General features: G+C 48.1%; 5 gene segments (V, D, J or C); all 5 read left to right on the forward strand.

Moving 5' to 3' along the window:
* Positions 1–4,107: 4,107 nt before the first annotated feature.
* LOC123830930 lies at positions 4,108–4,835 on the forward strand. The segment is given in 3 exon segments: positions 4,108–4,238; positions 4,374–4,692; positions 4,790–4,835. Coding segments are annotated over 3 exon segments (414 nt in total).
* A 3,678-nt stretch (positions 4,836–8,513) lies between these two features.
* Positions 8,514–10,340, forward strand: LOC123830931. The segment is given in 3 exon segments: positions 8,514–8,617; positions 8,927–9,226; positions 10,318–10,340. Coding segments are annotated over 3 exon segments (363 nt in total).
* On the forward strand, positions 10,204–11,044 carry LOC123830932. The segment is given in 3 exon segments: positions 10,204–10,451; positions 10,587–10,885; positions 11,003–11,044. Coding segments are annotated over 3 exon segments (390 nt in total).
* Positions 11,045–14,375: 3,331 nt separating this feature from the next.
* LOC123830933 lies at positions 14,376–15,194 on the forward strand. The segment is given in 2 exon segments: positions 14,376–14,460; positions 14,770–15,194. Coding segments are annotated over 2 exon segments (456 nt in total).
* Positions 15,195–21,786: 6,592 nt separating this feature from the next.
* Positions 21,787–25,658, forward strand: LOC123830935. The segment is given in 3 exon segments: positions 21,787–22,100; positions 22,211–22,264; positions 25,342–25,658. Coding segments are annotated over 3 exon segments (456 nt in total).
* Positions 25,659–27,613: the final 1,955 nt, after the last annotated feature.

Below are 27,613 nucleotides of genomic sequence, written 5' to 3' on the forward strand. Positions count from 1 at the left end.
CTGTTTGCTTTCCTCTGATTCTGAAAAGAACTCTTTCTCTGTGAAGTGTCCTCATAGCCCCCATTCCCATGACCAAGGGAATTGTAGGAAATGAAACTCAAAAACTTTGGGATATCAATAAATGTTTCAAGAACAGTTTTGGAGAAGCCTTCACATCTAATATTAACCAGGAAGGTCAATTTATAGAAAAATATAATCAAAGAAGGATAATATTTATTAAGTATAAGAAACATAATTACTAAATTTAAAATAATACAGGAAGTAATTAGTAGTAAATAGGGCAACCCAGAAAGCAGACTTCTGACCTGTGTACTAACTGAAGCAATATCCCAGAATTCCCAGGAAATAGAGAAGGACATGAGAGGAACGTGCCATTCCAGCAGCTTTATCCACGGTGACCTCACACTGGAAAACACTCAAGTGCCCATCAACAATGCAGTAGATCATTAGTGCCATATGCATGCAACAGAATAAAAGAGAGCAAATGTGTAAACATCATTTGCACAATCATGGGTGGGTGAATCTCACAAACAGTGTTGAAGGAGAGGAGCCGACACGCTGTAGGAGGTGAGACAAGCGTGAGCTGTCTCACAGGCACCAGTGGAGTCAGAGCTGAGTGCAGGGCTCAGCCCCCGATCGCCAATGCTGTGGCTGCCCCAGCCCTTTAGCTCTTGTTGTGACTCCTAGCCCCCCTGGGCAACACCGTCAGGACACTTTGAAAAGACACAGGTTCATTACCCAGCACACCTGAGGTCACAGAGCAAGGCTGCAGGTAAGAGAGCCGCAAGGGCCTGGGATCTGGTCTTTGGGGTAGTCAGTGGGGGCCTAGTGTTTCCTGGGCCCACTCTATGGTTCTATTTAAAACCTAAAAGCCTGAATTGAAAGGATGACGAGAAAAACCAAGTGAACGAAATCAGCCAGTTCCTGAAATTAACTCAGGAGCTCTAGAACAAAGGAGCCTGGGGGGAGGGGGCGCTGGAACAGAGAGCCCACTGCCTGGCTCTATGTCTGGTCCCTGTGCCTGGCCTGGCCCTGTCATCCCACACGGTCGTCTTTGAAGTGACACCTCAGCAATCAGAGTATAACCCAGGAGTAGCATAGAAAAGAAAAGCAAAGAAAAGAGAAAAGAAAAGAAAAGAAAAGAAAAGAAAAGAAAAGAAAAGAAAAGAAAAGAAAAGAAAAGAAAAGAAAGAAAAAACTCTCATGAATTAACAGTACTTACTGAGTCTAGGACACAGAAGGTGTGACTGTAATGCCATTCACTACACAAACACATAGTCCTTTCCTGATGTGAGTCTCAAAATCTCCTTTAAGTCCCTTCAGTGCTCTAGGTCTAAGTGTATCATCTATAAACTCAGGAGTAGAATCAGACCTGACCAAGGCCCCTTCAGCAGCCTGTGTATCCTTCTCTGGGAGGGAGGAAAAGCCCTGGGCCCGCAGCATTGGGACAGATGGCCACCAGGGGGCGGAAGAGAGCACCATCCTTGGGATTCAGCAGCAGCTACCTTCCCCCAGCCCCACCCTTGAATCCATCCTGGGTGTGAAGAAAGGAAGAAGGAGGAGCTGGTCATACCTCTCTAGAGACCTGGAGCTGTGAGGCCAACACCCGAAGATGCAGTTGCTCCTGCTGCTCCTGCTGCTTCTGGGGCCCAGTACGAGCTTTATTACCTGAGTGGCTTGGGCGAGTGTGTGTGCATGTTGGAATGACGATGGGGTGACCTTGGCTGGTGCATTTCTGTGCTGATCCTAATGACAGGTGTCAAGTGAGAGGTCACCAGTCAGGGCAGATGGGCGCTTCTGATCCCAGGGCCTCCGACAAGAAGATTTCACACAGCAAACAGGAGTCTGAGGGCTGGAGGGAAAGGGGCGGGGGTATGGGGCAAAGCCCCTGGTTTCCTGCCTGTGGTCAGCTGGGACTGGTCCCGCTGGCCTCCCTCATGGCTCTGACTCTGTCCCTGCAGGCTCCGGGCTGGGTGGTGTCGTCTCTCAGAGTCCAAGCAGGGTCATCTGTGCACGTGGGACCCGTGTGACGATCGAGTGCCGTGCAGTGGACTTTCAGACCACAACTATGATTTGGTATCAGCATTTCCCGAATCAGGGCCTCGTCCTGATGGCGACTTCCAATATGGGCTCTCCTGCCACACACGAGCCAGGTTTCCCTCAGGAGAGCTTTCCCATCAGCCACCCAAGTCTGACTTTCTCATCTCTGACGGTGACGAGTGCGCGCCCTGAGCACAGCGGCCTCTACTTCTGTGCTGCCAGTGACACAGCGCGGGGCGGAGATGGGAGGCCCAGGCAGGAACCTCTGCCCCTCTCCCCTGCACCCAGCCCGGGGAGCCCTGTGGGAGGGGGTGTGGGGGGAGGGAAACCACAGCTCCTCTGAGGGAGCCACCTGTGTGTGGGGAGAGAGGAGAGAGGGGAGAGAGAGAATGACAATATAAAGTTATAAATCAAGGTCTGTGTTTCTCAAAGGTTGTGCTTGTATGCGAGCCTGTGCATCCCCTTATCCTTCTGGAATTATCCTGGTTTGTGGCCTGGTGGCTGAGCTGCTATAGGACACCCAAGAAGTGGAGAAAATGGAGTTGGAGAAACCTGTGGGAAATTTTGGAGACAGGTCTGGCCCCCAAATTTTGTTCACTAGAAACATATCATCTCAACTTTTTGTTATCTCTTTGAATAAGTCTTTAAATCTCATCACTGAACAGATACTGGTTACCTAGAAAATAGTATTTCTTCTCCTTTGCTTTGATGGAACTATTTCAGAAAATTAAAAGTCAGAGACATGCAAAACCATTTCAGTTGCCTAGTACCGAGGACGCCTCCCCTCACCAGGACAGGTATAAACCACGCTGCTCTGTTGAGTTTCCTGCCTCTTGACTTTCTGAAATAGTTGCACCACTGGGGTCCCTCCTCTCCCTGCCCTGCAGGAGCAGGGGAAGCAGAGAAACTGCCTGCAAACAGAGAGGTCTGAGGAGGGTTGGAGAGATCCCAGGGGAAGTGCCCCACCCCCTTCCCATTCCCATAGAGTCAGACCTGAGCAGGACTGGAGGGAGAGGGTCAAAGTGCACTCCTTTAAAGGGCCAGACACGAAATGTAAAGAGATGGTCCCCTGAATACTCAGCTTCAGGGGCATTGGGTGGGGGGAGAAAGTTAAAGGATAGGAAGAAAGCTCGTCGGGCTACTGGAGAGGGAAGGAGAAAAAGAACAAATAGGGGAAATTTTAGAGTCCCGGAAAAGAGATGACAATTATGAAATAAGAGGAATCATATGACCCTCCCCCCCACACACAAAAATAATTCCAGAAGCATTTGGACTTTGCTAGGACAACGGGATTGAGCTGTGTATTGTAAATATTATGAACATGAACAATAGGAATCTAAAATCTATAGGACAGAGAAAAGAAAATCATCTACAACTATCTCCCCATAAAAAACATCATGTGTCAAAAGGAAACCTTAAGTCTACACCTCGAACAAATATATTCAAATGAGCAGTTGAAGATAACCACCCTAAACCAGAGTTCAAAAATTATTAATAGAAATGACAGAAAGAGAGAGAAAGAAAAAAAATTTGATAGAACTCAGAAAACAAATGGAAGCAAAAGTGAAACTTCTCTAAGAAATGAAGAATGCATTAATAGATACACATGGAACACTCAGATGGAAATCTACTTCAGGCCCTGAAGAAAAGCAGGGAAACATCTAAGACACTAAAAATGTCCACAGTAAAACCATCCAGGGAGAATGTTCTGGAATGAAACAGGGCCCTGGCGTGAATGCAGAACGGATTTGAGCAGAGCGGTATCCATGCAGTGATGGCACTAAAGATGCATGCTACCTTCTCAGGTGACCCACTCGTCCACAGGCTGCTGTCCTGAGCAAACCCCACCTTCACTAGGAAGGGAACAGCCAGCGGGCCAATCACAGTGAGGCTCTGCTGGGAGCCAGCCACTCAGGCCAGAGGGAGGCACAAGGGGATGATGGAGTGCAGGGAGTCCAGGTCTCCTCTACTCTGTCTCCCCATCTGCAAAGTTAGGGAGCCCAAACTGAATACCTCCAAGGTCTCTTCCCACTGTCTCTCTAGCCTTCTGCACGTTCTGCACACACAGGCAGGGGGTCCCCACAGCTAAGTCTCTTGTCTCATTTGTCGTCCTGCAAGTGCCTGTAGCTTTCAGGGGCCCCTTCCCACTATGGGCAGCCAGGTGCTCTGTTGCATGGTCCTTTGTCTCCTGGGAGCAGGTGAGTCCTGGGTTCAGGGAGCAAATTCCTGTCCAGAGGGTGCCACACTCCAGGTATAACTAAGCCTTTTCCCATAACAGCAGTAGGGGCACTCTCCTGGGCTGTGTTTCGAGAACCCTCCTCTTTCTTCCATAGGCACATTGGGTGGTAGAATCACACAGACCCCAAAATACCTGTCCAGAGAGGAAGGACGAGATGCGACCCTACACTGTGAACAGGACTTAGGCCATAACGCCATGTACTGGTACCGACAGGAGCCCGGGCAGGGGCTGAGGCTGATCTACTTCTCCAGAGGTGAAACCAGTGTTGAGGAGGGAGACCTGGCTGAAGGCTACCAGGCCTCTCGAGATAAGACGGCATTCTTCCCTCTCACCATGCCATCCGCCCGGAAGGACCAGACAGCTGTGTACCTCTGTGCCAGCAGCTTAGACACAGTGGGGCACAGCCACCTCCTGTCTGTGCATAAATGGGTCCCCAGGGCTGCTTGCTCACCAGGTGGCAGGGCTTCGCTGTGCTCAGTACCCGGCCCTGCCCGCCTTCTTCCACCTCAGCCCACCACCCACAGCAGCTGCAGCCATCACCTTGCTTGTGGAATGAAATGTTATTTTGGACATGCACTCCCTAGCCCCCTTTATCCATCTATCTGTATGTGAGGGAAAGAAAGACAGACAGAGAGAGACAGAGATAAAGACGGAGAGAGACACGGTTGACTTTAAAAGTCAACATTTTATTTTCTCTTTTACCAAACAGTGGAAAAGAGAAGTGAGCTGAAAATGATTCTTTCCATGCGGGAAATAACAAAGCCCAGTGGGAGGAAATGTGGAGACGACAAATACTATACCCACGTGTCATGCAACGCGCCCTATGATCAGAGGCGTCAAGCAGGACAGGAAGTAGCACGTCCATTCTGTCTGGTGACACCAGGAAGGGCTTCAAAGAGGAGGCCACCTATGAGATGAAACTCAGATGTGGAGTAGGTTTCACTAGACAGACAAGCCTGGGCAGAGAGACATGGGCCTTGGGGGCTATGGCAGGCGGAGTGATGTATCACATTGGGATGAAGGTGATCGCCACCACCCCCAGGCATGGCCTGGGGGAAAGCTGGAAGAACACGTGGAGAGACAGTTTTGAACACAACTGAGTTTCTTGTTCTAGTGGCCCCTCCTTGAGGATGAGCATAAAAATACCTACTAGACTCCTTTAAATGTACACTTGGGACTTACAAGACAGAGTCAGGCTCCAGGAAAACATTTGCAGGACTAATCAGCAGAGAGGTGGTCAGTATTACTTTGCAAATAGTCTTTGTCCTCTCAGAGTATTTTCTCCTTTTCTGGTCTGCCTTTGTATATTGAATGAAAAGGCCGGCGGTGTTAGTTTTTGGAACTGCATTTGATTATACATTTTTGTTTGATCCTATTATTCTGTTTCTAGAAATGAATGGCAGGCTGTAGTATTCAGACTAACCCCCCCCCCTTAATGCAACAAAACATACTGGATTGCATATATTTTAAAACGTTCTTCTAAGTATTTACAGACCCTACACACTCTGCGCAGACTTGTGTTTCCTTAGGATCAGCAACCTATAGAAACATGTAGCAAATCCCTGACCATAACCTACAAAGCTTGCTCTACACATATTTTTATCACGATTTCTTGCCAAATTCTGTGTCAGCCTCGGCTTTCTTCTCCCACACATTCTGCGCAGGGTGGACGCACACAGATACTGCTGCACTGAGCTGCAGAGGTGGGAAAGAGACAGCAGCCCTTGAGTAGGATTTGAACTGGGAAGTGTGGTCTGATGGGCACTCTAAGCCGTCACAGCCACCGATGTTCTCTAACAAGTGTTAACAAACAAGGGAACAAACCATAACGTTGGGAGAGGGATGGATCTAAATCACTTTGCATTGACGCTTCCAGTCACATGCACAGACACTTGCAGATCAGTGGTTTCTGGAGCCAGCTGCTGGGTCAGGGACTTCTTTGGCACTGGGGACACAGCCCCAAAGCTCCCTGCTCCCCGTGTGCGGGTCACACTCCACAGGTGCTGGGCTGGGGGGAGACACTCTGTCCAATGAGAGAAGGAGATTAAGCAGAAGACAGTAAGAGACAGACAGCAAGAGACAGACAGCCTTATAGTTCTTGGACATAACTAGAAGGGGTCCAGAGTCCCTCTTGTCACTAAAAAAATCTACAAAAGAAAGCCTATGACCTTTCTGCATTTTAAATTTCCACTGTAAAACAGCTACACATGCAGTTCAGGTTTGCATAGCCTATTATAAGTATTTTAACCGCTTGCTTTTCCCTGATACTGAAAAGACGCCTTCAGCTACGCAGGCAACTTCCTCACAGCCCCATGCCATGAGCACGCTGTAACAGAGCTGTTGCAGGAAATGAATCCAAAGGGTTGAAATATCACTAAGGTTTGCAGAACAAGTTTTAGGAAAGTGTCATATCTATTATTAACTAGGACAAAAAATGCATAAAAAATATCATCAAAGGAGGATAATATTTATTAGGTACAAGAAACATAATTTCTGAACTTAAACTAATGATGGAAGGCATTAGTAGCCAATAAGGCAACCCAGAAAGCAGACTTGTGACCCGTGTACCAACTGAAGCAATATCCCAGAATTCCCAGGAAACAGAAAAGGACGTGAGAGGAATGTTCTGTCCCAGCAGTTTTATCCCCGGTGACCTCACACTGGAAAACACTCAAATGCCCATCAACAATGCAGCAGATCACTAGTGACATATGTATGCAAAAGAATAAAAGAGAGCAAATGTGTAAACATCATTTGCACAATCATGGGTGATGAATCTCACAAACAGTGTTGAAGGAGAGGAGCTGACACAAGGTAGGAGGTGAGACAAGCGTGAGCTGTCTCACAGGCACCAGGGGAGTCAGAGCTGAGTGCAGGGCTCAGCCCCCGATCACCAGTGCTGTGGCTGCCCCAGCCCTTTAGCTCTTGTTGTGACCCCTAGCCTCCCTGGGCAACACCGTCAGGACACTTTGAAAAGACACAGGTTTGTGGCTGACAAGTCCTGGAAATTACCCAGCACACCTGAGTCACACAGCAAGGCTGCAGGTAGAGAGAGTTTGCAGGGCCCTGGGGTTCTGCTTTTCAGGATGGACAGTGGGGCCTAGTGTTTCCTGGACTCAGTCTTTATTGTTGAATGTGAAGCATCAAAGCAGGAATGTAAAGGAAGGAGGAGAAATACCAAGGATCGCAAAGTGATCAGTCACTGAAATCAGCCCAAGAGCCCTAGAACTCAGGAGCCTGGGGTGGGGCAGCTGGAACTGAGAGCCTGCTGCCTGGGTCTCTACCTGGTCCCTGGGACTGGCCTGGCCCTGTGATCCCACAAGGCCATCTTTGAAGTGGACGCCTCAGTAATCACAGCATGACTCAGGCATTTGCACCACAAAAACAAAAACAAAAACAAAAACAAAAACAAAACTGTTGGGACTTTACACCACTTACTCTGAGGCCATTGTGACCTGGAAGAAGTGACCTTAATGCCATTTACTACACAAACACACTCCTTTCCTCACAAAAGTCTAACAACTCCTTTAAGTCCCTCCGAAATCTGAAAAGCCGACCTTCGGGCTGCCTGTCCCCTACCGAACCCAATCACATACACAGAGACTGGTTTTCTGGGCGCTTTTTTCAGAAGGCTGGCAATCTGAGAAGACAGCAGATTCGTAAGACCCTTATGGACCATCTTACATGTCCTTCCCAGTCAGCGTTTTGATAAAAGAGATGAAAATGAGAGGAGGGTTTTTGAGATTCAGGGAAAATTAAAGCAAGAACTGCAGCATTCTAACCCCGGGCAGGCGGGCGGGCGGTCCTCTGTCTCTCCTGGAGGCTGGGATGTCCCCAGCTGTGCCCCAGGTGGTGGTCTCCAGCTGAGCCCCGGGGGTCCCTGTCTCTCCTGGGAGTGGTGAGCCCTCCATACCTGCAGTTGCTGAGACAATAGCTTTATCATATGTGTTACCTACTAGGCTTATTAATTGTTTACCTTTAAACTAAACATTTTCCAACTCTTGAGTTCCCTATCACCTTCAATGTTCTAAGTCTCAGTGTATCACTGTATAGTTAGGAGTGGACTCAGAACATTTCCAAGGCCCCTTCCCCCACTGTCTGTCTGGTTCTCTAATAGGGAGAAAGAGCAGTGCACCCTGCCTCATTGGGACAGATGCCCACCAGGGGGCAGAAGAGAGCACCCAGAGGATCTGGAAACACCCTCCAGGGTTCACCCATCCTGAGGGTGGAGAAAGGAAGAATGAAGGGCTGGTGATGCCCCTCTTGAGACCTGTGTGGTGTGAGGCCGTCACCCAAGGATGCTGCTGCTTCTGCTGCTTCTGCTGCTTCTGGGGCCCAGTAAGAGCTGTAGTGTCTGAGTGTCTTGGGCGAGTGTGCGTGGGTGCTGGTGTGAGTAAGGGGGTGGCCAGGGCGGGTGGATTTTCTGTGCTGATGGCAAGGAGAGTGGTTAAGTGAGAGGTCACCAGTCAGGGCAGGTGGGTGCTTCTCATCCCAGGGAGTCTGATGAGAAGATCTCACCCACAAAGGGGACACTGGGGGCTGGAGGAAAAGGGGAGGGGGCAGGGGTGAGGCCCTGGTTTCCTGACTATGGTCAGCTGGGACGGTCCTGCTGGCCTCCTTCAGGGCTCTGACCTCTTTTTCTTGCAGGCTCTGGGCTCAGTGCTGTCGTCTCTCAGCGTCCAAGCAGGGTCGTCTGTGCACGTGGGACCCGTGTGACGATCGAGTGCCATGCAGAGGGCGTTCAGGCCTTGGTTGTGTTTTGGTATCAGCAGTTCCCGAATCAGGGCCTCGTCCTGATGGCGACTTCCAATGTGGGCTCTCCCGCCACACACGAGCCAGGTTTCCCCCAGGACAGCTTTCGCATCAGCCACCCAAACCAGTCTTTCTCGGATTTGACGGTGCCAAGTGTGAGCCCTGAGCACAGCCGCCTCTACTTCTGTGCTGCCAGTGACACAGCGCGGGGCGGAGATGGGAGGCCCAGGCAGGAACCTCTGCCCAGCTCCCCTGCACCCAGCCCCTGGGAGCCCTGTGGGAGGGGCTGTGGGGGGAGGGAAACCACAGCTCCTCTGAGGGAGCCAACTGTGTGTGGGGAGAGAGAGGAGAGAGAATATAAACCTGTAAACCGAGGTCTGTGCAACTCCAGGGATGTGCTTCTTATACATGATAAAAAGTGGCAATCTCACCACCCACCTCTACCCCATAAAACACAACTTACTGAGGCATTGACACTTGCCTAGAAAATTGGAGAATGATCCCATCAAACTGTGCATATTGTAGGCATCCCAACAGCATGACAATGAAGAAAAGGAACACAAAATCCATGGGATAGAGAAAAACAACCCTTTCCAGTGTCCCCCTCCCCATAAAAAACAATCTTGTGTCAAAAGTAAAACTTAAGTCTACACTTCAAACAAATATATTGAAGTGAGCAGTTGAAGATAACCACCCTAAACAAGAAGCTGAAAAATTATGAACATAAAGGGCAAAAGCAGGGAGAGAAAACCTTTTTGATTGAACTCTGCATAGAAATGAAACAGAGGACACACTTATCTAAGAAACGAAGAATATATTAAAAGAAACCCATGGAACACTCAGATGGAACTCTACTTCAGGCACTGAAGAAAAGCAGGGAAAGAATTAAGAGACTAAAAATGTCAACAGTAAAACCAGCGAGGGAGAAGGTTCTGGAAAAAACAGAGCCATGGCGTGAACGCAGGATGGATTGGAGCAGAGCGGTATCCCTAAAGTGATGGGAGTAAACATGCATGCTACGCTCTCATGTGACCCACTTGTCTACAGACTGCTGTCCTGAGCAAACCCCACCTTCACTAGGATGGGAACAGTCAGCGGGCCCATCACAGTGAGGCTCTGCTGGGAGCCAGCCACTCAGGCCAGAGGGAGGCACAAGGGGATGGGGTGCAGGGAGTCCAGGTCTCCTCCACTCTCTCTCCTCATCTAGAAAGCTAGGGAGCCCAACTTTAATACCTCCAGGGTCTCTTCCAACTGTCTCCCTAGCCTTCTGCACATTCTGCACACAGAAGCAGGGGATCCCGACAGCTGAGTGTTTTTCCTCATTTGTTGTCCTGCAAGTGCCTGTAGCTACCAGAGGGCCCCCTTCCCACTATGGGCAGCCAGGTGCTCTGCTGTGTGGTCCTTTGTCTCCTGGGAGCAGGTGAGTCCTGGGTTCAGGGAGCAAATTCCTGTCCAGAAGGTGCCACACTCCAGGTATAACTAAGCCTTTTCCCGTAACAGCAGTAGGGGCACTCTCCTGGGCTGTGTTTTGAGAACCTTCCTCTTTCTTCCACAGGCACATTGGGTGGTAGAATCATGCAGACCCCAAAATACCTGTCCAGAGAGGAAGGACGAGATGCGACCCTGCACTGTGAACAGGACTTAGGCCATGACGCCATGTACTGGTACCGACAGGACCCCGGGCAGGGGCTGAGGCTGATCTACTTCTCCAGAGGTGAAACCAGTGTTGAGGAGGGAGACCTGGCTGAAGGCTACCAGGCCTCTCGAGATAAGACGGCATTCTTTCCTCTCACCGTGCCATCGACCAGGAAGAACCAGACAGCTGTGTACCTCTGTGCCAGCAGCTTAGACACAGTGGGGCACAGCCACCTCCTGTGTGTGCATAAATGGGTCCCCAGGGCTGCTTGCTCACCAGGTGGCAGGGCTTCGTAGTGCTCATAACCTGGCCCTGCCCGCCTTCTTCCACCTCAGCCCACCACCCACAGCAGCTGCTGCTATAACTATGTCATGTAGAACGGCACAGTGCTTCAGCCATCCACTCCATATCTACCTATTTATTTATCTGTCTGTTTGAGAGAGACAGAGACAGAGAGACAGAGAGAGGCAGAGAGAGAAAGGGGGATTTCACAAATCAACTCTTTTTTTCTACTTTACCAAACACTGGAAAACAGAAATGATGTGAAAAGGATTCCTTGTTTCAGGAAAATAACAAAGCCCAGTGGGGAGAACACCACAGAGACAACGAATATTGTAACCAAATGGCACGCAATGTGTGCTGCAATCCGAAGCGTCAGGCAGGACCAGAAGTAGCACGTCCATTCTGTCTGGGGACAGCAGGAAGGGCTTCAAAGAGGAGGCCAGCTGTGGGATGAGGGGTAGGTTTCACCGGACACGTCCGGCAGAGTGATATGGCACATGGGAGCTATAGAAGGACAGGATGATGGTATCACTTTTGGATACAGGTCATCGCCACCTCGCCCCCCAGAAACTGCCATAGGGGAAAGTGGAAGAATTAGAGAAGGGAAGTTATTGATCACACTTCAGTTTTGGGGTCTAGTGGCTCTTCCTTGGGTATCTGCATTGAATACCTGCTGGACTCCTGTGAATGCACAGTTGGCAATTAGAAGACAGACTCAGACTCCAGGGAAATATTTGCTGGACTAATCAGCAGAGAGGTGGTCAGTATTCCTGTGCAAATAGTCTTTATGTTCTCGGTGTATTTTCTCCTTTTGTTATCTACCACAAGTATGTCAAACTAAAAGACAGGCAGTGTTAGTTCTTGGAACTGCATTTGTTTAAGTCTTTTAGTTTGATCACATAATTCTGTTTCTAGAAACAAATGGCAGGCAATAGTATTCAGACTAACCCTCCCATTACATACCACTGAGCATACTGGATTGGATTTATTTTAGTCTTGATAGCAGTGTTTACAGACCCCCGTTTGCTCTGGGTGGCCTTGTGTTTCCTTGGGATCAGCCATTTCTGGAAACATGGTCAAAATCCCTGACCATAACATACAAACTTTGTTCCATGCATTTTATCGTGATTTCTTCCTGAATTTACGTCAGCTTCGGCTTTCTTCTCCCACATTCTGTGCCAGGTGGACGCACACGGATAGTGCTGCACTGAGCTGCGGAGGTGGGCAAGAGACAGCGGCCCCTGAGTAGGATTTGAACTGGGAAGTGTGGTGTGATGGGCCCTCCAAACCTTCAAAGCTACCAATGTTCTCTAACAAATGTTAACAAATAAGGGAACTCACCAAACGTTGAGAGTGGGATGGATCTAAATCACTTTGCATTGACTTTTCCAGTCATGTTCACAGATACTTCTGGATCAGTTGTTCCTGCAGCCAGCTGCTGGGTCAGGGGCTTCTGGGCAGTGGGGACACAGCCCCAAAGCTCCGTGCTCCCTGTGTGCGGGTCATACTGCACAGGTGATGGGCTGGGGCAAGGCTGTCCGTCCAATGAGAGAAGGAGATTAAGCAGAAGACAGTAAGAAACAGAGCCTTGATTTTCTTTGTCCCCTGGGGCATAAGTAGCAGGGGCCCAGAGTGCCTCCTGTCAGTAATCTACAAAACAAAGCATGTGGACCACACTGGATGTTAAAATTTGCACTGTAAAACTCGTAATGTGCACTCAAGATTTGCACAGTCTTGCCCTGGCTGGTGTGGGTCAGTGAAGTGAGCACTGGCCTGAGATCCAAAGGGTCATGGGTTCAAATCCCAGCCAGGGCACATGTCTGGGTGGTGGGTCAGGTCCCCAGTGTGGGGTGCAAAAGAGTTCACCACACATGGATGTTTCTCGTCCTCCTTTACTCTTTCTCTAAAAATAAATAAGTAAAAAGTTAAGCAAAATGGTTTGTGCAGTCTCTTGTATGTGTTTTAGCCATTTGCTTATCCCTGCTACTGAAAGAACTCTTTAGCTGTAAAGTTTTATAATAGGCCCCATTCCTACAACCGAGCTGTAAGAGTTGTAGGAAATGAAAATCCAAATGTTAAAGTATCAGTAAATGTTCCCATAATATTTTTTGAGAAGTTGTCACATCTATTATTAACTAGGAAGAACATTTTATAGAAAAATGTCCTCAAAGAAGGCTAATATTTTTACATACAAGAAACATAATTTCTGAATTTAAACTAATAATGGAAGTCATTAGTAGCCAATAAGGCAACTCAGAAAGCCAACTTGTGACCCGTGTACCAACGGAAGCAATATCCCAGAATTCCCAGGAAATAGAGAAGGACGTGAGAGGAACCTGCGATTCCAGCAGGTTTTTCCACAGTGACCTCACACTGGAAAACACTCAAGTGCCCATCAACAATGCAGTAGATCACTAGTGCCATATGCATGCAACAGAATAAAAGGAAGCAAATGTGTAAACATCATTTGCACAACATGGGTGGGTGAATCTCACAAACAGTGTGGAAGGAGAGGAGCCGACACGCTGTAGGAGGTGAGACAAGCGTGAGCTGTCTCACAGGCACCAGTGGAGTCAGAGCTGAGTGCAGGGCTCAGCCCCCGATCACCAATGCTGTGGCTGCCCCAGCCCTTTAGCTCTTGTTGTGACCCCTAGACTCCCTGGGCAACACCGTCAGGACACTTTGAAAAGACACAGGTTCATTACCCAGCACACCTGAGGTCACAGAGCAAGGCTGCAGGTAAGAGAGCTGCAGGGGCCTGGGACCTGCTCTTTGGGGGTAGACAGTGGGGGCCTAGTGTTTCCTGGACCCACTCTTTGTGGCTGAATTTAAAAGTTAAAAGCATGAATTTAAAGGCAGGAGGAAAAACCAAGTGGCTCAAGGTGGTCAGTTACTGAAATCGACCCAAGGGCTCTGGAACACAGGAGTTGGGGTGGAGTTGGAACCCAGAGCCCGCTGCCTGGCTCTATGTCTGGTCCCTGTGCCTGGCCTGGCCCTGTGATCCCACAGGGCCCTCTTTGAATCACACCTCAGCAATCACAGTATAACCCAGGCGTTTTCAATTGGGGAAAAGAAAAGCTCTCCCTACTTACCACTACTTACTTTGAGGCTATGATACAGGAGAAGGGACCATAACACCACTTACCACACAAACATACACTCCTTTCCTTATGTGAGTCTACAAAACTCGTTTAATTCCTTTCAGTGCTCTAGGTCTCAGTGTATCACTATACAGTTAGGAGTAGAATCAGAACATTTCCAAGGCCCCTTCCCCCACTGTCTGTCTGGTTCTCCAATAGGGAGAAAGAGCAGTGCACCCTGCCTCATTGGGACAGATCCCCACCAGGGGGCAGAAGAGAGCACCCAGAGCATCTGGAAACACCCTCCCAGGTTCATCCATCCTGGGGGTGGAGAAAGGAAGAATGAAGGGCTGGTCACACCCCTCTTGAGACCTGTGTGGTGTGGGGCCATCACCCAAGGATGCTGCTGCTTCTGCTGCTTCTGGGGCCCAGTAAGAACCTGATTATCTGAGTGTCTTGGATGGGTGTGCGTGGGTGCTGGCATGAGTGAGGGGGTGGCCAGGGCTGGTGGATTTTCTATGCTGATGGCAAGGAGAGGGGTCAAGTGAGAGGTCACCAGTCAGGGCAGGTGGGTGCTTCTCATCCCAGGGAGTCCGACAAGAAGATCTCACCCACAAACGGGACTCTGGGGGTTGGAGGAACAGGGGAGGGGCAGGGGCGAGGCCCTGAGTTTCCTGCCTGTGGTCAGCTGGGACGGTCCTGCTGGCCTCCTTCAGGGCTCTGACCTCTTTTTCTTGCAGGCTCCGGGCTCGGTGCTGGCGTCTCTCAGAGTCCAAGCAGGGTCGTCTGTGCACGTGGGACCCGTGTGACGATCGAGTGCCGTGCAGAGGGCATTCAGGCCACAACTGTGTTTTGGTATCAGCAGTTCCCGAATCAGGGCCTCGTCCTGATGGCGACTTCCAATGTGGGCTCGCCCGCCACACACGAGCAAGGTTTCCCCCAGGACAGCTTTCGCATCAGCCACCCAAACCAGTCTTTCTCGGATTTGACGGTGCCGAGTGCGCGCCCTGAGCACAGCGGCCTCTACTTCTGTGCTGCCCGTGACACAGCGCGGGGCGGAGATGCGAGGCCCAGGCAGGAACCTCTGCCCCTCTCCCCTGCACCCAGCCCGGGGGACCCTGTGGGAGGGGGTGTGGTGGATGGAGGGAAACCACAGCTCCTCTGAGGGAGCCACCTGTGTGTGGGGAGAGAGGGAAGAGAGGAGAGGGCAAAAAGTGAGAGAAAAAGAGAAAAATGAGGAGAGCATCTGAACAGCACCTGGAACTAGGGCTACAAAGTGGCCAACAGACATGAACAGATTCTTAGGCGGAAATGTATTCAACTTGGATTTTTTTCTGACTCTGCCCTGTATTAATTCTATGTTCTTGGATAGATTTGCACATGATCGCCTAGGCAGATCTCGAAATGCTTCTATAAAACACTGTGTGTTTTCTATACCGTTGACATTTGGCTCTCTGAGACATTCGGCACCATCCTGCCCCCGTCCAAGGCCCTGGAGGTACCGTCGTAAGACAGCCAAGCACAGACAGTTCTCCTGGACAAATTTCATGATGTGGCAAATACGGTGTTTTTAGTGAAGGTGTTGGTTGAGCTGGCTCTCGAGAAAGATGTGGAAGGGAGAGAAGGCAGGCGGAGCATGTAAGAAAGACATCAGACAACGCGGCTTGCCTACAGAACTAGAAAGTTCTCTCAGAAACCAGAAGGTCCTAAGTGAGGCAGTGAGTATCAGCCCCTCCCAAAAATCCTTTCCTAGGGAACACAGAAAAATTACATTGACCCCACATCTTGTAGGACCCAGTAAAAAGATAAGTAAAAGAAAGTGACATACATTTAAGAGAGGAAACACCCCTGACCAGTGAACAGTTGAGGAGATCATTAACTTCACGGGGGAAGTCAGCCAAATGTGAGCTAAGACACAATGACATCTTCGTTTACATGCACTTGAGTAACGAAATAGAAAGAGCTTGAAAATGCAAACTGTTCAGGATTCCTGGTAGGAGCAGACGTGGTATTTGGAAACAGTTAGGCGTTATCTCATATAGCTGATCACTCCTATGTCCCATGACCCAGGAATTCCACTACGTCAGAAGGGCACTCATGCAATGGAAAACTACACGTGTCAGTCAAAATGAGCGGACGCCGGTGATGAGCAATGTTATAGGTGAGCCTTACCCATATAATATAAAATAGCAGGGCAAAAACTGACCCTGGTAAGATTATGTAAAGCATGAGGCACTTTCGATAAAGCTAAAAACAACAAAGTCCAGAAAATAATTTTCACCACTACAAATACATTCGATAAAATTACATGGAAAGGAAAACAAGAAACAGATGTTGCTGAAACTGGCTTTTTACCAGCTCGTGGTTGCTGATGGTACGCATCTCTCCCGACCCCGATTTCAGCAACATCATGTTGGTAGCTTGAAATCACCCAGCCACGGCGGTAGTATTTACGCCACGGTAATCAGCAGACACAACAGAACAGGACTTGCTGTATTTCCTCCAGAGAGCTGGCTGTCACACGGTTACCAACACACACTGGCAAGGAATGATGATGACGAAATGCAGGATGGTGTTTGATAAGGGACTTGCATGGGGAGTGGCAGGAGACAGGATGGAGAAATCACAAAGCTCGATCTAAAGATCGTCACAGCCTGCCTTGCATGTAGTGTTGGACTAGGTGTGGGGAGGTGATGCACAAGTACCTACAACATTTTAAATAAATAATAACTATGAGTCAATAATAGTGCCTGTGTGTTATGAACCAAGGATAAAGATTAATCAAACCATATACTAATGAGATTCAAAAGGAGAGAAAAAAAACATACCTGAAGGGAATAGATTTGTGGAAGATTGGGATGCAGAGATTGTGTACCTAGAACCAGGGGGAAGGCGCTTAGAACCACGCGTGAAAATGAAGGCGTTCCCAGCTGGCGTAGCTCAGTGGATTGAGCGCGGTCTGCGAACCAAAGTGTCTCAGGTTCGATTCCCAGTCAGGGTACGTGCCTGGGTTGCAGGCCATGACCCCCAGCAACCGCACATTGATGTTTCTCTCTCTCTCTCTCTCCCTCCCTTCCCTCTCTAAAAATAAATAAATAAAATATTAAAAAAAAAAAGAAAATGAAGGTGTGGACATAAGACTCTGCCCCACACCAAAGTCAAACTGAACGAATAAGATGGGAACCAATTCAGACACAGACACGCTGCCACGTTATATGATGACCATATTGCAGATAATCACTATATTGGTCCTGGTGATTAAACGCCCCACCTGGCTGTGGTCACCTCCTCCCAGACGGCTTTCATTGTCCCTGAACCCAGGGACCCATTTTAATTTTAAGATGCCCCTACTCTGCTGCCCCTACTCTCTTGGCATCTTCAGCCAAGACAAGAGAGCTAGTAAAATATTTAGATACTCCGCCACTTTCTTTGCCGATGGCAGGAAAAAGACAAGAGTATTTTAGGTTCTGGCATGAAGTGTGGCAGTGATAACACACCTATGTCAAGCAGTCACTTATTTCCCTCCTGTACATCAAGCTTAAGGCTATAGCATTCCTATGTCAGCGTGGGTGGGTGCTGTGTCCACCCTTGCCTTTTCTAATCCGACAGAGTGTCTGAGACACAGCCCGCCGTCCACACGTGTTATCTCAGGGGAGGGTGACAATCGGCACTGAATGTGATCCAGTCCAAATCTGTGTTCTGTCCTCCTTGGGCTAGGACCACCACAGAGAAGTGCTATATTTCCTCCAATTTTTTCATGACATAAGTGAGCAATTCTTTAGAAGTGGAGCTCTTTCTTTTTGTGCTCTGGATGTATATTCTACTCTCCAAGCTAGGTTGTATTTGAAACCAGGTTACCCTTTAAGATCCAGTGGTGGATGGAGGAAGAGATAGACTCTTATTTCTCTGTCTCTGTCTCTCTCTCTCTCTTCCCCCAACACACACACACACAGAGGCAACAGAGGCACATCCTAAAGCATGAGCTGGAGTTAATTAGGTGGCATGGCACAGAGTGGACCGATGGGCACGGTTGGAAGATCCGGTGCAAAATGTGTCAGGCAGGAAAGAGACTGGTACGCTCAATGAATGGGAAGGTGGAGTCACGTGGCAGGAGCAGCGCGTGAGGAAGGGGGTGAGTGTGGGTGAGGTGGGAGACAGGCAGGCAGACATCAGGCCATTCATGACCTCATCAATCGAAGTACATAATGTGGAATTTGACAAAAAAAAATTAATAGGAGCCATTGAGTTTTTTCATAGATTTTTTAAGAGCGGTTTTAGGTTCCCAGCAAAATTGAGTAGAAGATACAGAGAATTCCTATGTATACACCCCTTGCTCTGCCCCTAAGGTTTTGGACATTTGACTTCTGTAGTGACAAGATTAATGTGTGTGTGTGTGTGTGTGTGTGTGTGTGTGTACGCACATGCATGCATGCATGTTTTGTGATTGTCCTGGCTACCATGCAAAAAGTAAGGGGCAACATGGAGAGAGCTGCTGCAGAGAAAAGAACTGGCTCACACAGGTGCACAGGCAGGTGACAGAGTAGCTAGGAAGACAATGAGAAATGCAAAAGGTGGGTCAGAAGTAAAATCCAAGGACTTGGTCGTTGATAGGCAGCAGGGGCGAGCGGTAGGGAGGACTGGGGATGATGGCCACAGCTGGAGGGATTTGGGGGGCCACGTGGGAGGGAGATCGTGGCTTACTGGAGCCTGGGGGCGCCTCCGAGACAGGGTCTGCCTGGGAATACGCAGAAAGCAGTGGTTGCACAAGCCAGGGACTCCGAGAATGGATCGGGATGGGGGTAGACATCCGGGACATTTAGCGTAAGTGGAAAGATGAAAGCGCACAGGATCCCTGGATGCTGGAGTACACACGGAGAAGAGCAGAACCCTTCGGAGAGGGATTTAAGGGGTGCAGTCACCTTGAATGGTGCCTGGAAAAGGTGGAAGGAGCAAATCGTACTGATAAGCCATCAATCAATACTAGATTAATAACTGAATAATCGTGTGACTAATTACTAGTAACAACTGTGTGCATACACAGTTACCACGCCGAGGACTGCCTGTTTCCTAATTCTGCTCTGGCAGCGCAGGTACCTGACTGCCGCCGCACAGCGTGGGGCGGTCTACTCCCCATTCAGCAACTCAGGGAAGGCGAAGGCAGTGCGAGATCAGAGAGCAGCGGATGAACTTGCTCCTGTGACCACTAGGGGGTGATGTGGGTCTTTCTGTGAAACACCTCTGGAGCGCCAAGAGCAGGCGCAAACCTTCCTTCATCTGAGAAATTGTTAGACACGTCAGGTACCTCAGGTGAGATACAGTAGGCACTGGCTGGAGAATGATTTGCAGGTATCCTGGGATGCCAGTAGGTCCTTGAGATAGCAGGATCTGATCTTACACTGTAAACCCTCCCTCCCCCTGTAGAATTTACCATGTATCTATCTGTACCTGTAGCTATATGATGTGTTCAAAATCGGTAAATAAGTAAATCAATGCCACCACCCTTTCATTTCATCAATGTGCGGAACCTCCAGCCAGTGGGACGAGAAGTAAAGGGTGAGAGTACCCACAGGAATCTAAGGAAGCATTTCATTATTAATAACCAAATGTAATGCGTTTCCCAAATTTCACACAACTATGAGTCAGTTTTATTTCCATTTACTAGCAATCAACTGTCAAAAGATGTATTTTAAAGAGAGAGGCCATTTGTAGATAGTAGCATAAAATATAAAACATAAAAGCTAAGAGCAAATCTATTAGAAGGCAAGCAACACCTTAATGCAGAGAATTATTAAAATTTTAGAGGAAGACACTTTAAAAATCTGAAATAAGTGGAGATGTGTACCATGAATATGAATAAGTAAATCCCCCAGTGAAGGTATTCCAGTTTCTGAATATCATCTATGTATTCAATGCAGCACGAATCAAAGTCACAAAAGATACCTTTTTTAAATGAAATGTGACAAGAGTCATCTGAAAATTAAGTGAAAAAGAGGGACGAGACGAGGAAAGGAAATCCTGAAGAAGTACCAAGAGAGGCAACTTGCCCTGCTGACCATTAAATTATTTTATAATTCAGGAAAACAAGCAGGTGTCAGTGAAGAGACGACCGGAAAACAGCAGAAACGTCACAAATACGCCCACACGGATACCTGCCCACCAGTACAGGGAGTGGTGGAGCACACGGCAGGTTCTTCTGGGACAAGTGGTGATTCCCAGAGAGAAAGAGGAATTACTCCTCTCCTCAGAACAGAAGCAAAAATAAACTCTAAATGAGTTAAATGCTTGAGTGCAAAATTCTAAATGCTCACTGTTTGGGTCAATAACACGGGAGTATATCTTTATGAACTTGAGCGACGGGAGAATTTCTTAAAGAATTAAAAAGCGCGCCCCTCCCCCAAATGATAAGCTCTACCAAATTAAGAGATTCAACAACAATGACGACAAACCGTCCCGGAGAGGGCAAAGCACAAGGAGCAGCACACGTGACCAGGTGTGACACAGGTTTGGCATCCAGAAGCTGTCAGGAACTGTTACAAATGAATCATGGCTAATCAGCCCAAAAGAAATCTGGGCAAAGGGCGGTTTACAGGAAACACCGGTGTTTTACATATTAAAAATACGTTCGGCCTCCTTAGTTGTCAGAAAGATGCAGACTAAAACTGTGGCGAGAAATGGCTTTGACCTCATAGACTGGAAAAAATTAAAAATACATTAAACACCAACTGAGTCTTAAATGTGGAGCCTGTGAAACACTCACAAACCGTTGATGGCACTAGTTGTTTGGCTTGGTTAATTTGGAAAGCATTCTGTCCCATCATGCAAAGGTGACAATGTGACCCGGGGCAGTCCTTCCCTTCCCTGGGACAGGAAAACCCTGCATTTAGGCATGCAGAGAAATGCACAAAAATGCAGTCCTGTTTGTAGCAGCATAAACACCTAGGGAAAAAAACCAGCGTACACCCATTCAAGAGTGGGTGATAAATTCTAGTGAATGAATAGAGTGGAATGCTATACATTAGTAAAAATCAATTATCTAAAATTATATGCATCAACATTTTAATTTCACACAGCATTGAATGCAAAATGACCATGCCATAAAAAAAATCGAACAGAATGATTCCCCCTTAGACACATTTCAAAGACATACCACATTAAATAATATCTAGTTTACAGGCTTTTACATGAATGTTAAAGGCTATAATGAAAAACAAATGAATTAAAACATAAACTTCAGAGTTATGGTTACTCAGACAAGGTGATGAAAGAACAATGAAATCTTAAAAAATAATATAGAGGCTTAAAAATTCTCAGCGGTAATCTATCTCCTACATTGATCGGTTCAGGAAAGAGTATTCATTTTGTTGTTTCCCTAGATGCATTGCATATTTGTCATAAATATTGCTTTGCATATTCAACATTTAACTTTTTAATCCTCATCCGAGGATATGTGCATTGATTTTAGAGAAAGATAAAGGGAGAGAGAGAAAGAAATATCAATCGGTTGCCTCCTGCACCCTCCCCAGCCAGAGATCGAACCCACAACCTAGGTACGTGCCCTGACTGGGAATCAAACCCTCAACCTTTTGGTGTACAGGATGACGTTCCAACCAACTGAGCCACCGTACCAGGGCTCAACATTTAATTTTTTAATGTAAGAAGCTTCTACATGGTTTCACACATACAGTAAAGGCTGTGACTGATATACCCTAAGCTGTATCACTCATCGTCTGACATGGAAGGGAGGAGGGGGAAGGCAAATGCACAGGTTAAACAAGCAAAGAAATAAGTGATGTGTACGTGATTTTGTAACAAAAATGGTGAAAGAGCAGAGGCAGGGAAAACGAAGATAAAAGCAGCTTGAAACGCACACCAGTGAATTCACCCCAGCTCTGCTGGCCTCCCCCACTTCCTCTGAAATGTTTCAGTCTCCTGTACTTGGGGACTCTGTCCAAAGCGACCGTGTCACAAGGAGGTTGCTGCAAAGGGATGGCCACCTGCCACTGCTCTTTTCCTGAGCCAGCCATGTGCCTAAAACTTCTCTGCTGCGTGGCCCTCTGTGTCTGGGGAGCAGGTGGGTTCCTGCCGTGACCTCGGGGATTTGGGTGCCATGGTTTCCTCTGGGTCTGCAATGCTGGGCTGCCCCCCAGGCTTCTTCTCCACTTTCTGTCTCTCCCTCCACAGGCTCTGTGGACGACGAGGTCACCCAGAGTCCCAGACACCTGGTCAAAGGAAAAGAACAGAAAGCGAGGATGGAGTGTGTCCCCAGAAAAGGACATAGCTATGTTTACTGGTATCGTCGGAAGCTGGAAGGAGAGCTCACGTTTTTGGTTTACTTACAGAATGACCAAATCATTGACCGAGCAGAAGCGGTCAAGGAGCGATTTTCATTTCGATGTCTCAAAGACTCTCCCTGCAGCCTGGAAATCCAGCCCACTGGGCCAGGGGACTCGGCTCAGTTTTTCTGCGCCAGCAGCGAGTACACAGTGCTGCCGTGCCAGCTCGTCCCAGTGCACAAACGCGCCGTGCGCCCCGCTCAGGAAACCAGTGGTGCATGCAGTAGGCGGAAGGAGCGACCAGAAACCCAACTTGAAAGAGCAGACGCCAGGAGGAAAAACTCCCCCGTGGCAACGCGAGGTGAGCAGGAAGCGATGTCTCCCACAGCGGAGGGGACAGAACCCCGGGAAGGAGAAGGACTCTGTAAGGGGGGCTCGGATTCCCCAGTTTCCAGGGTGTCCGGCAAAGGAAAGACCCAAGAAACATTTTTTTTCTTTCACGAGGGTGATGTATTTCTAACCATCTGTATAAAAATAGGCAATTCTGTGGCCTTCACCCAGCAAAGCTGTGCCTTCAGTAGTGAGGACAATGGCAGGTCACAGAGGTCTCTTGTTTGGACCCTGCTCACCTGCCCAGCACATTCCATGGAACCAGACCTAGAGCCACCTTAAAGGATTCATGAGCCCTGACTCATGTGTCTTAGTGGAATGAGTGCCAGCCTGCAAACCAAAGGGTTGCTGGTTCGATTCCCAGTCAGGGCACATGCCTGGGTTGTGGGCCAGGTCTTTAGTATAGGGTGCGGGAGAGGCAACCACACATTGATGTTTCTCTTCCTCTCTTTCTCCCTCCCTTCCCCTCTCTCTAAAAATAAATACATTTTTTTTTTAAAAAGGGATTCATGATGTTCTCAGTTGGTGGAAACTCAGCAGCTCCCTCCCTCAGAATGCTACAATCATGCAACCTTTATTCATTCATTCATTACAGTCACTCATTCATTCACTCATTCATTCATTTTTTCATGCAACTTTTAAAACCAACATAACATACACGCAATAAAGCATGCTCATTTTACCCATACATTTCAATATATTTTGACAAACTTTTACAACCATATAACCAGCATGGCAATCAAGACACAGAATATGTCCCTCTCCCCAGAAAGTGCAGTACCTGTGACAGAGTCAGTGATAGGGTTGGAGGTCTTTGCATACATTGCATTTGATATGAAAGTCGAAGGTACCTTCTGATCACAGTACACAGAGGAAATATCATTCACTCTCATCACTGGTTTAAAATCATGGCAGCTGTCAGACTCACCAGGATATACTTTATTTAACAAATTTTAACGACAAACATATTAATACATCATAAATTTCTTTTAAAATATTTTGATAACGGCATTGCACAATACTAATTGGTTTCCTTTGTAATGCGATGTATCCTACTTTATGGATTTAAAATGTTATTCTGACAAGGGGCGCTTAGGGTTCATCAGGTTGCCAGAGGCGTTCATGGCCCCAGCAGAGCTACGGGCCCCTGGAGGGGGCACAAGACCCTCAGCTTTGCAGCTGGACCGAAAACCTGAAGCCTTCACCCGTGGGAACACCTTGTCAGGACGTGTTTTCTCAGAGTTCCACCCGCACTGCTGTACCTGCTAACGACCCTCAGTCTAAATCATTACATCACTCCCTCTCTCTCTCTCTCTCTCTCTCTCTCTCTCTCTCTCTCTCTCTCTCCTTTCTTCCAGGAAGGGACGGCAACAGTTCGACAGTTTCTAAGCCAACAGATTCCAACCTCAAGTTTCATCATGAAAATATCTTTCACCGCAGATAATCTCAGACCTAAAAACAAATGATTTATCTACCACAATAATGAATTCACACTCCTACACATTTCAGCTCGATGCTGGGCAATCCTATGCTGGTGCCATCCAGTGTCAGTAAATGTCTAATTTCCCTTGACATGGTGCTAACTTCCTAAATCCTGTGCACTAGAACGCAAGGCCCAGAAAACCATAATGGCAGACATGAATCTGGTGCTTATTCTGTATTAAGAACTGTTCTAAATTTCTTATTTGTATAAGGTTCACAACATTAGTGTATTTTTTGAAGCAGATACTCATTACACCCATTCCACAGATGGGAAAATCAAGGCAAATGGAGATGAAGAGACTTGCTCAAGGTGACATGGGTGCTAAGGGGCAGCACCAGGACTCAAACCCAGGCGGTTCCCCAAATCCCTGCTCCAATCCACCACCACCAGGGGATGGCGGGCTTAGGACCCTTTGCTGTCGCTGAATTAAATGGAGCAGCCTCTACTCCATCTCTACTGTATTAACTGTAATAAACACAGAGGTCGGAAAGAATCGACCTTATTTTATGACAACAGAACATCTGAACCTCCTCTACCTGGAGCTTCCCTAGTTTACGGCATTGCTGGGAAACAGCAGGTGATAGACCGACAATCAACTCTGATGGTTGTAGGTACTTCTCTTCCTAGGTCTCACCACAGCTAGTGCGCAGGCGCATGGCATTCTGAGTGTGTCTCTGACTGGGAAGTGGGGTATTCGGTCTTCTCACCATGCAGGCACTTGTCCATTTAGAACGGACATAAAGAACTCTGCAGACAGAAGGGATGAGACTTGATCTCTCCGAACCTTCATCTCCCCATCTGCAGTCAGCTGTGGCAGTCCCTTTATAGCAATGACAGATTCTGCATTTGGAGCTAGGGGGAGCCCTAGAGCCCACCCAGCCTCTCCCCTGTGCCTCTGCTAGCGTCTGCGTCTGAGCTTCGCAAAGACCCCGCCCCCGCCATGGGCAGCTGGGCTCTCTGCTCCGTGGCCCTTTGTCTCCTGGGAGCAGGTGAGTCCAACACTTCATCGGTAATTCCTGTGTGGGGGTGCAGACCCTCTCCGGCACCTCCTTTTTGCAACGGCGCCAGGCTCCCCTCTGGGCATTGTCCCCAGCCTTTGCACCCTTACCCCACAGGACCCATGGGTGCTGATATCTACATGCCCTCATTCCGCCTCGCTGGGGCCTGCGGGGACGTGACCCTGACGTGTAAACAGAACCTGAGGTACAACGCCATGTACTGGTACCGGCAGGACCCAGCACAAGGCCTGAGGCTGATTTATTACTCAACGGTGGAGAAAGATGTGCAGAAAGGAGACGTAAGTGAAGGCTACAGCGCCTCCCGAGAGCAGAAGGGGCTGTTTCCTCTCACTGTGCGCTTGGCCCACGCCAACCACACGGGCCTGTACCTGTGTTCTGGTGCTGCACCACAGCGGGGCGCAGCCACCGCCCGCCTGTGTGCAAACCACAGGCCGCCTGCAGCCCCGCTACAGCCTCTGCTGTAACTTTCCAGATGTGTCCCTCTGCTAGGTGTCCTTCCCGGACCTCTCTGCATGCTTATGTGTCAAAACATAAATCAGAAGTAAAGAAAGATCGACAGCAGAGTCAGAGAGCAGGGGATGAGGTCTGGAAAAAGAAACAAGTGATTTCAAAGACTCTGGCCGTATGTTATTTCCTACACGAGGTTATTTGTTCAAGTGCTCACCGTATTGGCATGCTGCCAAGTGCTCGTGTACACATTCGATACCAATATTTTAATAAGGAGAAGACAGCCTCATTGAACAAACGGGAGGAGCAGAGAGAAACTCATGGAAAGATACACATTAAGATGTTGACATTACTTTCCTGGAATGGGGAGGGGAGGAGGAGGAAGGGAGTAAGCAACACTAGGTCCCAAATAAAGAAGTGCACTATTTAGAATAAAGGGTGATAGAGAGAAAAATCAGGGGAAAAAACAGTAGCTGTTTAAAGACAAACACTAATAAATAAACAAAATACACCTGAAATATCAAGAAGGTGAAATATTCCACAAAGGAGTGGCTAGTTTCCAAATCATACAAACAACAGTAACAGCTGGGATCTGCATTATATTAAAAGATAATTAGATAATTAATCATCAAAAGCGGGGCCCAGTTCTGAGTTAGAGGCTGATGTTCACATCAATGACAAAAAAACACTCTTCAATAACTGCTAATAATATATTTTGTATCGGTTTACCTATCTATCTAGAGAAGGAAAGATCTGGAAAGAATATCACTGGGGTGTTTACATTGATCATCTTTGCCAGTGATATGTGGTGTTTGATTTTATCTTTATTGTCTAAGTTTCTAAAATGTAGATTTATTGTGTCTGTTGATATATATATATATATATGCATACACACAGAATGTTTTAAATGAACAGTTTTAAAATGAATAAAATATAAACTAGTTATATTTGCTGAGCTGGGATAAAAGCTTTCCTTCTGACCCCAGGAGGCGGTTTCGCCCAGTACCACGAAGCAGTGACATGACAGTTACGAGTCTGCAAAGGGATCACGTCACAGGAAGTTTGCGATGGGCGTACAAAGCCTCCTTCTTTTGCCACCTCAGTGCCACCATGGGCTGCAGGCTCCTCTGCTGCATAGCCCTTTGTCTCCTGCGAGCGGGTGAGTCTTCACCACAAAAGAAAAATCCTGTTCTGGGTTGGCCAACCCCCTTGTCGGGGTCCCTCCCGAGCGTTCTGAGCTCCTTTTCCCTCTGTTACAGGTTCTAGTGGTGCCCAAGTCACTCAGACTCCAGGATATCTGGTCAGAGGCAAAGGACAGAAAGCAAGGATGACTTGCACCCCCCAAAAAGGACACCCTGTTGTTTACTGGTATCAACAGATCCCGAAAAAAGAGTTTAAGTTTTTGATTTCCTTTCAGAACGAAGATATTATTGATCAAAATGAGTTGGTGAAAGAGCGATTCTTAGCAGATTGCCCCAAAACTTCCCCGTGCAGCCTGGAAATCCAGTCCTCTGAGCTGGGCGACTCGGCTGTGTATTTCTGCGCCAGCAGCCAGGCCACAGTGCTGGGATGTCAGCTGCTCATCGTGCACAAACGCATCCCGGACACAGCTCAGGAAGCAGCTGGCGCATTGGGCTGTGACGGAAGTCAGCTGGAGTTTGCTTGAGCTACCGTGGAATTTCACACCAGGTTAATGTGTGTGGAGCAGCATTCAAGGAATGATGAACAGACAATTCTGGGGAAAAGCAAAACAAAAACAAGAACAGTTGGGCCAGGGTCTGGAATGGCTGTCTCTCCAGCTCCCATTTTTCTTTCTCTTATTCTGTCTGCTCCCTCTTTTCTTTCCCTGTCGTCTGTCTGTCTTTTTCCCTCCAGTCTTCATGACAATGATAAGATGGTCACTAAAAGTCACAGATTCAGCTGTCACCATCCCGCCACACTGATAAAGAGCAGCCCCGTTCCTTCCAAACCT

Source organism: Phyllostomus hastatus, unplaced genomic scaffold (assembly GCF_019186645.2).
Source record: "Phyllostomus hastatus isolate PE091 unplaced genomic scaffold, TTU_PhHast_1.1 phas_scaffold_142, whole genome shotgun sequence".
NCBI lineage: Eukaryota > Metazoa > Chordata > Mammalia > Chiroptera > Phyllostomidae > Phyllostomus > Phyllostomus hastatus.